At 52.7% G+C, this 14079-nt stretch overlaps 1 protein-coding gene across 1 annotated transcript in view; it reads left to right on the top strand.

Moving 5' to 3' along the window:
• MKNK2 (MAPK interacting serine/threonine kinase 2) overlaps positions 1-14079 on the top strand; it is a 34599-nt gene that overhangs the window by 7674 nt on the left and 12846 nt on the right. The window contains exons 3-10 of the mRNA XM_036760816.1: positions 1306-1393; positions 2067-2168; positions 2406-2503; positions 8420-8499; positions 8866-8939; positions 10954-11058; positions 11351-11406; positions 12717-12812. Coding sequence (XP_036616711.1) covers positions 1306-1393; positions 2067-2168; positions 2406-2503; positions 8420-8499; positions 8866-8939; positions 10954-11058; positions 11351-11406; positions 12717-12812 — 699 coding nt within the window. The remainder of the gene's footprint in view (positions 1-1305; positions 1394-2066; positions 2169-2405; positions 2504-8419; positions 8500-8865; positions 8940-10953; positions 11059-11350; positions 11407-12716; positions 12813-14079) is intronic.

The raw sequence follows: 14079 nt of genomic DNA, 5'->3' as shown, positions 1-14079 counted from the left end.
GTGGACCACTGGAGTGCTAGGTGAGGCGATCCCGCTGGAGCTCCTTCTGCCGCTGCCACTGTGAGACCGAGCCGCATCGTCAGGGTGGAGTTGGAGTGTTCTGCTTTTCCCTCTATCTTGCTTCTGGAGGGAAGGAAGGACGGCTTTAAGAAGAAAGGAATAAATAGTGTCTCCACTGGATCATAGAATTTAGGGACCTTACGGATCTCGTCCAGCTCCCCCCCCCTTTTGCAGATGGGGAGACTGAGGCAGAGAATGGCCACATTACATAAAAGTCTTTGGCGTTGCCGGAAAAAGACCCTTGGGGCTCTGGACTTCTTCCGGACCAGGGCCCAGAATGGGTCTTAGGATCTAGAACTGGAAGGTGCTGTGGAAGTCATCAACCTGTCCAGGCCACAGAGGGGGAAACAGATCCGGAAGGGGGAAACTTATTAGGGTCTAGCTCTAGTGAATGTGGAAGCTGGAATTTGAACCCAGCTCTTCTACATCCAAATCCTGGCAGCCTCGGACACGTTAGTTTGGTTCTCCACAGGTGCTGGAGAAAACACCCCTAATCTAGGCCATGTTGGTTACCCAGGAGACCTGGCAAAAGAGTGGGGATGGCTTGGTGCAGCCCATCCCCCACTGCTAAGAGCACGTGGCCTATAGACAGTAAGGCTGGGACATCCCCTTTGTTTGTGTAAAGATAAAAACGTTCCTGTGATTGTTCGTGCCTATCAGCTGTTTGGGGAGGCTGAGGAGGGGGGTGAGGTGGAGTATCTTCTGGTCTCATGTGTCCACCCTCCTCCCTATCCCCTTTCCCAGGGGCTCAGCACCCAGTTCAGATAGCCCCTGGCTGTGACCCCACTCCATGCCTTGCCCCTGCGGATCTCCCGATCTTAAGGCTTGGAGGCCCTTTGGCTGGGCCAAGAGAGGTTCTGTAGTACTGCTGAAAGAATCCAGTATTTCCAAATTCTAGCCTAATTCAACTTCTTGAACTTCTTGGGGCCTTAATTCTGTCCTTTGGGGATACACAGAAATGGAACTGCATGGTCTCTAAAGTTCATCCCTCTGGGGTCACGTCCTGTCAGGCTGGGCCTGCCACCTCATTGTGAGTCATAGAGTGTGCAAGGCTTGAGCAGCCTAGAACTATGTATAAGGACATGATTTTACCACTATTGATTATGGACAGAGATCAGAAAATCCCAGGCTGTAAGGAGCATGTGGTATGGGGTCCCCTTTCCAAAAAACAATGTTCAGGGGGAAGGGGAAATTCTAAGAGACTCTTCTCATGACCTGGACTCCTCCCCCTTTCTCTCCTCACAGGGACAGAATCCTTTCGAGCTGGCCTTCGCCGTCAACCAGTCCAACCACCTGGAATCTGTCTTCAATTTTGAGTGCCCGACCCGCCCTGGTAAGCCCTAACAGATTGGTCTTCTGCCCAGTGGGCATGTGACTAGGGAGAACAGAGACAATTAGATGGATGTGGGGGGAGCATCAGGGCCTGGGGAGGTGTTAGGCACAGCTGGGGATGTATAGGGATGGTTAGAAGAATCAGGACCAGAGAATGTTGATGCTAAGAGCACCTACGGGGATGGAGGGGGAGAAACTGAGGGTGGATGAGGCTGGAGAAGCATTTGTCCCAGGTTCCTCGTTGCTTTAGCTAGTTCTGATTGGGGAGTCAGAGGGGAGAGTCCTGGAGAAAAGGATTCTTAGCTCTGAAGCTTAGTTATGAGAGTGGATGTTAGCCTCTCTTCCTACCTTTCCTGACCTCTTGGGGAGGGCCTTCCTTTGACTCAGTCCCCGCCTTGCCTCACCCTCTCCTAAAAATAGCTGGTGAGTCCTAGGGTCCTGAGCTCTTGTGGCCCTTACTGATGCCAAGTCCCCAGGGCAAGCTGGGGAAATCTCCAGATATAGGGAGATCCTGCCTGACATGGAGTCCTTTAAATAGGGCCTGGAGCCCTCAATTCCCTTACCCCAAGGCTAGAGGGGGAGGTCTGGGGTGGGAGGGTGAGTCCTGACCAAGAAGAGCCCGCTGTTTACCTCTGTGCCCCCCCTCCTGCGGTTGGGGGTGTTGTGTGCCCCAGACATGCCCTCAAGCCAGCCCATCGACATCCCTGATGCTAAGAAGAGGAGCAAGAAGAAGAAACGCTGCCGGGCCACAGATAGCTTCTCTGGAAGGTTTGAAGGTGAGGCCAGTCAGTCCGGGCAGGGCAGGGTGGACGGATGTCTGTTGGGGCCAAGAATTCTGAGCCGGTGGTGAGAAGGGAGGGGAGGGGAGGGGGAGGGACTTGGGTTAGAGGCTCCCTGAGAAAGGAAGAGACAAGAATTTTAAGGAGGTCCCACCAGCAGTGTCTGTGGCAACAGTCCTCCCAGGCAGTGTGGTCTGGCTCAGGGTACCAAAGTCCTTTCTCTCTCTCCCCCAGATGTTTACCAGTTGCAGGATGAAATCCTGGGGGAAGGAGCCCATGCCCGAGTCCAGACGTGTATCAACCTCATTACGAACAAAGAGTATGCTGTGAAGGTAAGCCAGCTGCTGCTGCTGAGTGGGGGAGACACAACCAGAGCCTGGACAGGTGGGAGGCTGTGGGAAGGGAGCCTGAGGTTCATCCCAGAGGCCATTCCAGGCTCAGGAGAGTTGGGACTCATGAGGTGCCACCACCCAGTAGGGTGACCATTTTTAAAGTAAAGTTGGACTAAGTATTGAAGGACCCTTTTAGATTTGGTGTGTTTGAGACAGGGTCTCCCTTTGGAGGCCAGATATCGCTGTGCTCTGTGGCCGGCATCTTTGGTGGAATGAGCCTTAGGTACAGGTTTGTACTCCAGAGGCAGTTTCTTAGGTTGATCAAGGATTTGGAGAGGAGTGCTTGAGGAGAGCCCAGATTTGATCCAAATAGGAAAAAGTAGAAGTAAAATCCTGGAGTGAGAGGATGGGGAAGCCCCATGTCTGACTGCCGCTACTGAGGCTCTGTGTGATGCTTAGTCAGAAAACAGTAGGGGCCTACTCTCTGAGCTGTCCTCTCCCATCCCACCCGTGACTGGGCCTCCTTGGCTCAGACCCCTCTTCTGGGAATCCAGGTCACTGCACAGACCTTCATTACCAAGGGCTATTTACTGAAGTGCTCAGGCCCTGCACTAATAATAACTGACCAGCTTCTGATTGGAGCCCTGAGGCTCTCTGCACAGGCTTGGGCTGAGCCGCAGATGGGGATGGGGATGGTGATGGGGATGGGCAGCCCTGGAGGGGCCCTCCACTGGCCAGCTGGCCCTTCCTTTTCTCTCTTCCTTCTAGCTCTCCCCATCTCCTTTCTTTACCTCTTCATTCTCCCTATCTCCTCACTCATCCTCACCTAACATCCTTTCTTCCTTCTTTCTTTACCTCTTTATTCCTTTTCTCTGTCTCCCATCCCCCCATCTCCCCTCCTCTTCCTCTCTCTCTTTCTGTCTCTCCCCCTCCCTGTCTCCTTCCCCCCCCACCTCTCTCTCTCTCTCTTCCCCCTCTCCCCCTCTCTCCCACTCCCTCTCCCCGTCTCCCTCTCCCCTTCCCCCTCTCTCCCTCTCTCTCTGTCTCCCTCCCCTGCCCCATCTCCCTCCTTCTCCCCACCCCGTCTCCCCTCCTCTTCCTCTCTCTCTTTCTGTCTCTTCCCACCCTGTCTCCTTCCCCCCACCCAACTGCCTTTCTGTCTCCCTCCTCCTTCCCTCTCTCTCCCTCTTTCTCTCTCTGTCTCCCCTCCTCTCTCTCCCTCTCTGTCCCTCTCTGTCCCTCCCTCTCCCTCTCTCCCTCTTCCTCTCCCTCTCTCCCTTTCTGTCTCTCTCCCCTGCCCCATCTCGCTTCCTCTCCCCCTCCCCATCTCCCCTCCTCTTCCTCTCTCTTTCTGTCTCCCCCACCCCGTCTCCTTCCCCTCCCCGCCCCCCTCTCTCTCTCTTTCTCTGTCTCCTTCCTCCCTCCCTCCCCCTCTCCCTCTGTCTCCCCTCCTCCACCTTTCTCTCTCTCTCTTTCTCCCTCCCTCCCTGTCCTCCTCTCTTTCTTTTCTCTTTTGATACCTCTTCTCCCTCCCTTTTTTCCTTTCTACATCTCCTCTCTCTTCCCATCCCCCATCTCATGAACAAGAGGAGTCGATTTTGAGGCCTCTGGCTAGAGTAGGGAATCACAGTCTGCAGTGGGCAGATAGCCTGATGGGCCCCCCATCCATTGACCATAAGGAGCAGCTGGATGGTACAGTGGTTAGAGTACTAGGCCTGGACTCAGGAAGACCTGATTTCAGATCCTGCCTCACTTAATAGCTGTGTGACCCTGGTCAAGTCACTCCATCACTCTCAGCCTCAGTTTCTTCAACTGTAAAATGGGGATGATAATGCTAGCACCCACCTCCCAAGTTTGTTGTGAAGATCAAATGTGATTATAATTATAAAGTACTTAACACAGCTCCTGGCACATGGTAAGCGCCACATGACGTTAGATGTCATTGTTATTAGAGAACATAGTAAATCTGGGATCCACGGATCCCAGAAAAGGGGAAGCGGTATTTCCTGAGAGCCAAATGCAGAAGCATCAGGACATACAGGCTACTTGGATTCCAGCCTCCTGGTTGTGTAGATAGAGAAACTGAGGTCCAGAGAGGGGATGGGACTTACCCCGATGTCACAGAGGAAGTGAGCAGCAGAATCGTGCACTGAACCCAGCTTTCCAGACTTGAGTTTTCTTTATCTTTCTGCAGCAACAGAAGATGGGGACATCAAAGGTTAGGTCCTCCATTTAGGTCTGGGGAATTCCCTGTTCCTTCGGGGTCTGAAGAATAGCTTTTCTCTGAAAGCTAGAAATAGGTACACCTTTCACCAGAACTGCCAAGTAACTGTAGATGGACTAGTTTGAGTCTTGCTGGGACAGTGATGCAGGCAGAGTGGGTAAACTGAGGAAGAGAGAAAAGCTGAATGCTTAGAGGTTTGCCAGTTTGGCTGATTCCCAGATCGGTACCAACCCCTGAGGTAATAGGGAATTGGTTTTAAGTCTATATGTGTAGCAATTGGCTGGCTAAACACTAATATTGGCTGGGTTGCGGATGCCAACGGAAGGCTCTGAGTAAGAACTTCTGGGAAGTCTTCTATGCTACTGAGGTCCCAATGCTTTGGAAATGGACCTCCGTGTAGAAGGACGCAGCCTGTCCCCTCCTGAGTGAGGGCCAGGAGGGCCAACTGCTCTCTCCTCCAGGCTGTACTAAGGAAGGGATAGTGCCTGGCACCTGGCAGGCCCCTAATGAATGCTTATTGATTGGCTGGGCTCCTGTCAGGAGGAGGAAGGGAGGATTCCTAGGGACAGGAAGGTGAAGGGCCAGAGGGTTCCCCTACCTCCCACAGTCTGCCCAGACCAGGGGTGGGGAACCTGTGGTCTTGAGGCCACCTGTAGGCTTCTAGGTCCTTGCGTGCAGCCTTTAGACTGAGTCCAAGTTTTATAGAACAAATCCTTTTATAAAGGGGATTTGTTCTGTGAAGTTTGGATTCAGTCAAAGGGCCACACTTGAGGATGTAGAGGGCCACATGTGGCCTCGAGGCCGCAGACCTAGACCCTGCCTTGCCCTCCCTCCACCCTTAGCCAGCACTGAGGCCTCTTCTGATACCGACCTGGACCAGCTGTGTTTTAAAACAAGCCACAATGCCCTTGTCTCCTGCTGTGGAATTGTACGGAACGGAATGGGAAGTAGTTGACAAAGCAGTGTCTCTTAAAGAGTCTTACATTATTTGACCTCTTCCCTTTAGCTGGAGCCAGTGTCTGCCCCCTCCCCCAACCCTTTTTACTTTGCCAAACCCGGGCATGAAGCTGCCACTTGTCCCTCTTCACAAATACATAGGAGGAGAAGAATGATAAAAAGATGGCCCATGGAGGTTGTGTTGTGTCTTTCTAGGCTAGGTATGGGCAAGCATCTTCCCTTCCATTCTCATGATGTCCCTGAAGGGAGAGAGGGGAGATGCTGGTTACCACCCCCCCACACCTGCTTTTTTTTTTTTTTTGCTGAGGTCATCAAGCAGCTCGCCCACCTTCTTATAGCTGGGGTTGCCCCCCACCCAAGTCTCTAGTGCAGGGTTTCTTCCACTGCTCGGCGTACCTCCTGGCTCCATCTCTAGGTGCCATGGGTTGGAGGGTGGGTGCTGAAGGGAGATAGCCTCAGTGTAGAGATAAGGAAGTTCCCATGGAGGCTCTATCCCTTTAAGTGGCTTTCTCTGTCATAGGAACTGGCCAAGGGGTAGAGGCTAGGCTGCCCACCCCCTCCTCTTCTCCTCTATTGGTTGAAGAGCTTGACTTATGGGGAGGGGGGAGGCCAGCTGGAGGATGGCAGCTGCGGGGTTAGCGCTCCCCGGGGAGCTTTCTTTACCCGGCAGGCTCTGCTATGAAAGGAACAAAGCTTCCTTTTGCCAAGTCCCCATCATGGCGAGATTTCTCTCTCTCTCTTTTTCTGCGACACCTCCCCCCCACCCCAATCTGTTTCAAGATGGATGGCCCATCGATGGGGGAGGGTGGTGCAGAGGGTTCTTTTAGGGAAGAGGGGAGCATGGGGAGGGGCTTTCCCTTCCCTTGATGAGAAGCCTAGAGCAGTCCACTGTTAGAGAGGCTTCTGGCACCTGAGAGGCTAGACAGAAACACTGCACACATTTCTCCCCCACCCCCCAGTAAAATACGAGCACACATTCTCACATTTCCCTATGGGGAATCTCCATGGCAAGGGTGAGGGTTGGGGCTGCAGGGAATTGGGACTGGATCTGTCCAGGACCATCCACTGACCAGTGAATGGCCCAGCCCCTGCAGTGCTGGTTTGCACTTTGTTCAGGGAGGTGGAAGGATTGGGGTGGGGGGAGAGATAAGTATCTGCCTTTAGTCTTCTGGAGATGGGGGAGGAGGGGTCAGCACAGGTTCTGGGACTGATTAACTCCTGTAGAGGTTAGGGGAGAAAAGTGTCCTGCTGTTTTTCTCTGTGTATGGTTTTGGGAGACCCTTGCCGTTAGGGGTTTTTTCTTCTGCTGAGCATGACTGTGTGATACTTTATACTTAAAAGAGGCATCCTCATGGCATTGCTAGGTGTATGTCAGAGAACTTGGAGGTCCTGAGATCAGCGATTGTTCAAGGTCATACAGACAGCAGCAGAAACAGGGCTAGAAAGGATGGTTTCTGCCTGGAAACGAGCTTGGCGTCCACACTTAATCTGAGACCCTACCTGAACATTTGTTAGTGCTCCCCTGGCCTCTTCGTGGCTGTTTGTCATTTAATACCTCAGTTTCCCCATTAGTAACATGGGATAGTGGTGTTTAGAATCTGGAATGACCTCAGAGACAGAGGGCATAATCACATGACCTGTAATTCCTGGGAGTGTTTTGAAGGAAATGCTTTGTAAACCTTAAAAGGGTTCTATAAACCTGAGATAAAGTTCAGTCATTTGGTCCGAGTGAAAACTCCCATCTCTGAAGCGTTTTCTTCATGGCAGCCTGGTGAAACAGGGAGTGTGTATCGGCTTATTTTACTGATGAGAAAACAACCTCAGAGGTCAAATTCAATTGAACAAATGTTGGGTCCAGCACAGTTCTAGGTTCTGGAGATTGAAAGACCAAAACAAAACAGTCCCTGCCCTCAAGGAGCTTATAGTCTAGTTAAATAACTCCCAGAGCCTGGATTAAAGCTGACCTAGATAAGGTACCTACTATGTTCAGGGCATTGAGCTAAGCACTTCACAAATATTATCTCTTTGGAGCCTCATCACAACCCCAGGAGGTAGGTGGTGTTCTCACCCCCAATTTACAGATGGAGAAGGGGCCTAGAGAGGTGAAGTAGCTTGCCCAGGGTCACACAGCTAAGTGTCTGACACTGGATTTGAGCTCAGGACTTCCTGATTCCAGGGCCAGAGCTATAATTCCCCCAGCTGCCTGGGTCCTTTTCCTCCCGAGTCCTAAGTGTCGTTTGCATTATACCCCAGCGCCTATCCATGAACTTGATGGGGGTCCTGTAGTGAAACGAGTGATATCTTCATCCTTCCAGCAGGGATAATGACAGTCACCATAATGACAATAGCTAGCATTTATGGATCTTGTTCTGTCCCCAGGTCTGGAAAGGAAGAAAGGAGGCCAGTAAAAGCAGCGGGGTTGGCTCTGGACAAAACTGGACAGTTTGGTGTTTGCCCTCCTGTCTCTTCTTGTCCAGAGGCCCGGCTTATCTTAAAAGGGGAGGAACTGAGACTTCCAGTCCCCTTGCCCTGGAGATTTACATTTTAATAGAGAACTCTAAACATTTAGCTAGGAAGGAATAAAGAATATTTGCATTTCACGCCTGGTGATGAGCAGCAGGTCTGAGGGCCTTCCTGAAGCCACCCCTCTTCCTGTTGGGCTGTTTTGGAGTCCTTTGGGCCTGCTGGGCGGCCCCCAACTTCTTGGTGACTCCACCAGCCTTGCTCTTTTTCAGATCATCGAGAAGCGCCTGGGCCACATACGGAGTCGCGTGTTTCGGGAGGTAGAGATGCTGTACCAGTGCCAGGGACATCGGTAATGAATCCTTCTTTCTCCCTGAATCCCCACTTCCATCTCTCTGCCTTGGCTTCCTCCTATAGTCCTGTCCCATGTCCATACTGCATTTCTAAGCTTGCCTATTGATAAAGGCCTTCGGTTCTCTGATGGGGGTCATTTTGATGGGCAGGACCATCTCCACTAAGGTCCACTCCTCTTCCCTCCCCTGTTTCTAGCCCTAACGCAGTGAGGCTAGCTTCTACTGCACAGCCCCTTCCCCTAAAGTGTCAGGGAATTCAGATCCTCCTTCAGGGGCAAAGGCTGTGTATAAGAGGCTGGAATGGGGGGGATTGACAACTGAAGCACCTTCTCCTGCCCCCCCCTCCCTTCTTCTTTCCCTCCCAGAAATGTCCTTGAACTGATAGAATTCTTTGAAGAAGAAGAGAGATTCTACCTGGTGTTTGAGAAGATGCGGGGTGGTAAGTATTGGAGGATTCTGAAGCTGCGGGTGCATGTCTTGGGCTCTCCCCTTGATCCCGTAGGGCATTAGCACCCCATTCCTCCCTCTTCTCACCCCGCTCCCAACTCCTGACATGAAAGACTTAGGTTAAAAGAAGAGATGATTAAAATCCATGAAATCTTCAAAGAGAATAGAGGATTCTTTAAGGGGAATAGAGGACTCCCTTCCACAGCAGACTAGGAATAGATCCTCCTTAGATACTCAGAAGATGGGATTTTAAGAAAAAGATTGGGGCTGGACCTAGGATCTCATTAGTCTGGGACAGCGGTTCTCAAGCTTTTTGGTCTTGGGAGCCCTTTATCCGCTTGAAGATGATCAAGGACCCTGACCCACTACCCCAAGAACCTTCATTTCTGTGGGTTATGTCTTAGAATTATTATGAAAATCATTTTAACTTTGGTGGATCCTCTGGAAGTGTCTCACATATTGAGAACAGCTGTTCTGGGGCAGGAGTGTCAAACACTCAGCCCCCAGTACTCCGGAATGAGGCCCAAACCAGGGTAAAATACCATTTGGAAATAGTTAACAAAATAAATAGGAATACAATAAAATAGAGATGATGAGACTACATGTGGCCCACAGGGATCCTTGTATACTTGGTGGCCCCTATTTCTGTTTGAGCTTGATGCTCCTGGCCTAAGGAACTCCTGAATGAGGGAATGCCCCCAACGATGCAGGTAGCAGCACCTTCTTGGCATCTTAGGGAATTGTCAGACTTAGCAAAGTGGTTTTGTCTTGGCAGGCAGGCCGCTGGCTCTTCTGGGACAGGCTGGAAACGGGAGCTAGTTCAGGCAGGGCTTGGAGAAATTCCCATGTGATAGACCATAAAAGAGTCAGTAAGCATGGGGTTTTTTTTGAGGGTGTTCCAGATTCAGAGGTGCAGGATCTTTGATAGGGAAGGGTCCTTAGTGGGCATCTAGACAAGTCAAGCCAGCAGGCATTTAGTAAGTGTTTTCTGTGTGCCAAGCATAGGGCTAAGTGATGGGGATACAAAAAAAAAAAGGCAAAATCCATCTCTGGCCTCAGGGAGCTTACATTCTCATGGGAGAGATGATATCTTGTATCTTCTCCAGAGGGGCAGTGGGCTAGTAAAAGGGGGGGGGTGGTGAGGTTTGAGCTGAGTCTTGAAGGAAATAGACCAGATGAGACTAACTAGTCCCTGGCTTCCCTGCAAATCCTTTTTTCAGTATACCTAAGAATGGTTACTTAGCCTTTGCTTAGAGACTTCCAGTGTGGGGAGGGACCTGTTACCTGTCGGAGCAGCTGGTTTCACTCACAGAATTATCTGGTTGGGAAGTTCTTGCTGAGGTCAAGCCTAAACTGACTTCTTTGTCCATCTGTCCTGGTGCACGTTGGGGGAGAAGCGAGCCAGGTGTGGGAGAAGGGTGTCTGTAGTTGGGGTTAGACACCTAGAGGTGAGTCTCAGAGCTGCCGAGGGACTCTGTGACCCCAAATAAGTCACTGCCCCTCTGCATTTGAGCTTTCCCCTCTGGTAGAAGAGGGAGGGCAGGGATGGCCCCTCCTCTCCGTGCAGCGGTGAACCATAAAGTCCTGTGGATGGGAGGCATGATCTCCACAGTGGTAATGCTGATTCCCCTAGAGCCAGAAGATGCAGGAGGCAGGCTTGGTCACCTTTCTCAGTAGCATCCCAAGACGCAGTGTGTTTTAGTGGAAAGAGCACTAAACTCGGTGTCAGAGGGGACCTGTTTGAATCCCGAGACCCTTGTTAGCTGGATAATTCTATGCAGCACAGCGCTCTGAGCCTTGGTTCTCTCCTCTGAAAACAGGGATGATCACACTTGCACTGTCTGCCTCCTTGGGTGGTTGTGAGGAAAGCCAATAGAATGCACACCAACGAAGCTGTATAAAGGTGGCCTCACTGGGCTTCTAGGGTCCTGTGTGGGGTGGGAATGAGACTGGCCCTCCCCCATGACCTGTGCCTTACTGCCCTCTTCCCCTCTGCCCCCTGGCAGGCTCCATCCTCTCTCATATCCATCAGCGACGTCATTTCAACGAGCTTGAGGCCAGCATGGTGGTCCAGGACATTGCCAGCGCCCTTGACTTCTTGCACAATAAAGGTGGGCGATGTCAGGGTACAAGGGGAGGGGACTTGGGAGAGAAGCGGAGGGTCGGGCCAGAAGCCTGGGCCCCCTCCCTCTCTTTCCTCCCCTCTTTCCCACCCTACCCCTCCCAGCACCAGCCACACAGCTGTCTGCCTCCTGCTGAGAAGCTTGATGCAGGATCCCCTCCCCACCCCCTAATTGGAGGGAGCCTCAGGCCCCGACTCCTTAGGCCTCCTGAGAAAACCTAGCCCTGTCCTCCCTCCTCGACTCCCCCTTGACATTGCCTCTGCTGTCTGACTTTCCCCAGGGATTGCACACAGGGATCTTAAACCTGAAAACATCCTCTGTGAAAATCCTGACCAGGTGAGGAGAGGCTCCTGAGAGGAACCCTGAACCTGGGGGGAGGGGAGCAATGGGCCCCTTGGGCTGCAGACTCTAGAGCAGGGGCTTCTTGAGTCACCAACTCTGTGGCTGACTCAGAAGCACAGGCTGTCAGAGCCGGAAAGGCCCTTATCCATCCCCTAGTCTAAGGGCATTGCTTGGGGCAGGGAACCCTTTGGCAGTAGGCCTGGGGAGACCTCAGAATGTATTCCTTCTCAGAATCCCTTTTTTTTTTTAAGGCATAAAATAAAAAAACAAAGGATTACAAGTGATGTGAAATGTACTTATAAAGATATTGATAATAAATGTAATAAATTTTAAAAAGATATTTAAAACACAAGTTCACAGACCCTCTGGAGTCTCATGATGGACCCCTGGGGGGGGGGGTCTGTGGGCCATTGTGTAAGTGTCCCTGATGTGGTCCAACCCCACTTATTTTACAGAGGTGAAAGCTAGAGCTCAGAGCAATGAGGAGGCTTGAACCTAGGTCTTAGGACTCCCCGTTCCGTGCTCTTCCCATTGTAACATTCTGCTCCTGTAGCTGGCTCACGGTCTGAGTGCTAGGGTGCTGCTTTCCATCAGGTCTTGGTTTCTTCATCTGTAAAATGGGGGAGTGTGTGATGCCCCCTGTTAGAGCCTTCTGAGGACACTGTATAAAAGTGCTCTCCTGCTCCAAGGGATGCTGGGCTGGGTTGGGGTGCTCATGGAAAGGAGAGCAAGGCAGAGAGAGAGGTGCATGCAGCCAGGGGCTAACAGGAAAAAAAGAGTATCCCCGGTCATGGTGTCCTGGCAGTGTCCCAAGGCTGCCTGTGGTCTCAGGCCCACCTCCACGTTGCTTGGGGAGTTGAGCCTTTGTGGGGCTGCCCTGAGACCAGAGGGATGTGGAGCCGCTGGTGCGGGCGGACACCACCTCCTCTACTCCTGGCCCCTCTCACGAGGATGTGTCAGAGGCCAGTGGGCTATGACGGGGTAGGGTCTGGGGTGGGGAGGGCCAGTGGTTTAGTAGGAAAAAATGACGAACCTGGGAGGCAGGAGATCTGCAGTCAGGTCCCACCTCTGACACTCACAAGCTGGGTAGCCCTGGACAAATTCCTTGATCTCGGACCCTCAGTTTCCCCACTTGTAGCGTAGGAATGACCATACTACCCAAACGGCCCATCCCCCAAGGTGGACATGGGGAAAGTCCTCGAAGGTCTGACGAATGCGCTTGGAAGGGGAGGGTGTTCACTGAGGGCTGGGGTTCCTGTGTTTCATGTACCTGCCTGTCTCCCACTCTCCACTCCGGCTGCCAGGTTTCTCCAGTCAAGATCTGCGACTTTGACCTTGGCAGTGGCATTAAGCTCAATGGTGACTGCTCTCCCATTTCCACCCCAGAGCTGCTCACGCCGGTAAGTCCTGCTCACTACTGACCTGCATGGGGGCAGTGAAGGCAGCTGCCCTGGGCTGTTTTCGCTGGGCTTAGCAGGTGTGTGATACTTGGTCCCCAGAGGTGGAGGCAAGAGTTGTCCCTCGGCCCCTGGCCTGTCTTTGAGGGGTGCCCTGAGCTAGCCTGTAGGTCAGCTGGCCCATGGGTGGTGAGGCTGGGAGGCAAGTGCCCACCCTGGCCTGAGGGGTTAGGAAACCCTCTACTCTGCCTCTGCTTCCCTCCATTGTCCTGGCAGCCTGCACTGTGACTCTGGAGAGTCGGGGAGAGAGAGGGAGCCAGGGATGATGTGGATTTAAACTGAGTAGGCCAGTACCATGAGGTCAGGGTCACTGTAGCTCTAAGCTGGATGGCTGTGTGGCTGTCTGTGCCTGGGAGCAATGACCACTGAGTTTTAAGGGAGGGGGCAGATCAGGATCCACTGGGGATGCTTTGGCCCCGGGCTTCCCAGCTTGCTGGCTCCTCCTGGGCCATTCCTGTGGGATGCTGGGCTCAGCATTGCCCTCGCCTCCTCTTTTCTCTGGGGCTGTAACTTGCCCTGCCCCCATGGGCCCCAGAGTTACATAACACCCCCATTCCTGGTTGGCCTGGAGCGGAGCCCAGCAGCATGGGAGGAGCCAGAGGGAGAGAGAGAGCTTAGGGCTCGCCTTAGCAACAGCCGCTCTGATTGGGTGGGAGGGTGGGGCCCCGACGCTCAGGGCACCCAGAAATGGGTCAGGCGAGGCTTGGGCAAAGGGAGGGAGGAGGGGCTTTGAGGCACTGGGGCACCCCTGGGTGCACATATGTGTGTTTGGGGTGGGGTGGCGTTGAAAACTGAGAGATGGGCGGGGTTTTAGAGGGAAGACTTGAGCTTTGGTTGGCTCTGTGTGTCTCCTAGCCCTTCGGTTCCATGAAATCCCTGCCCACCAGCCACTTGGCACCCATCCATCCCATCCCGCCCCACCCTTTGGTTAAGGCCAGAGTTTGGGGGTTGTCCCTGCTCTGCCCCCCAATGCCAGTAGCCTCTGACACAACCTCTTACCCTAACCTTCCCCTGGAACAACAAAAGCAGGGGAATAGCCCACAGAGAGCTCCCTGGCCACTGCCTTACCAACCTGTGCCTCCCACTTGGGGCGAGGTAGGCACATGGTTTCACAAATTTGTTCGGTGCACCTTCTGGTGCTAATTCTCAGGTGGATAAATTGAGGCCAAGGGGCGATTCCAAGAGGGAGGTGGCCCCTGACCAGAGTCCT

The sequence above is a fragment of the Trichosurus vulpecula genome, chromosome 1, assembly GCF_011100635.1.
Source record: "Trichosurus vulpecula isolate mTriVul1 chromosome 1, mTriVul1.pri, whole genome shotgun sequence".
Taxonomy (NCBI): domain Eukaryota; kingdom Metazoa; phylum Chordata; class Mammalia; order Diprotodontia; family Phalangeridae; genus Trichosurus; species Trichosurus vulpecula.
Note: the sequence above shows the minus strand (reverse complement) of the source record. Positions and strands in the feature narration are given on the sequence as shown.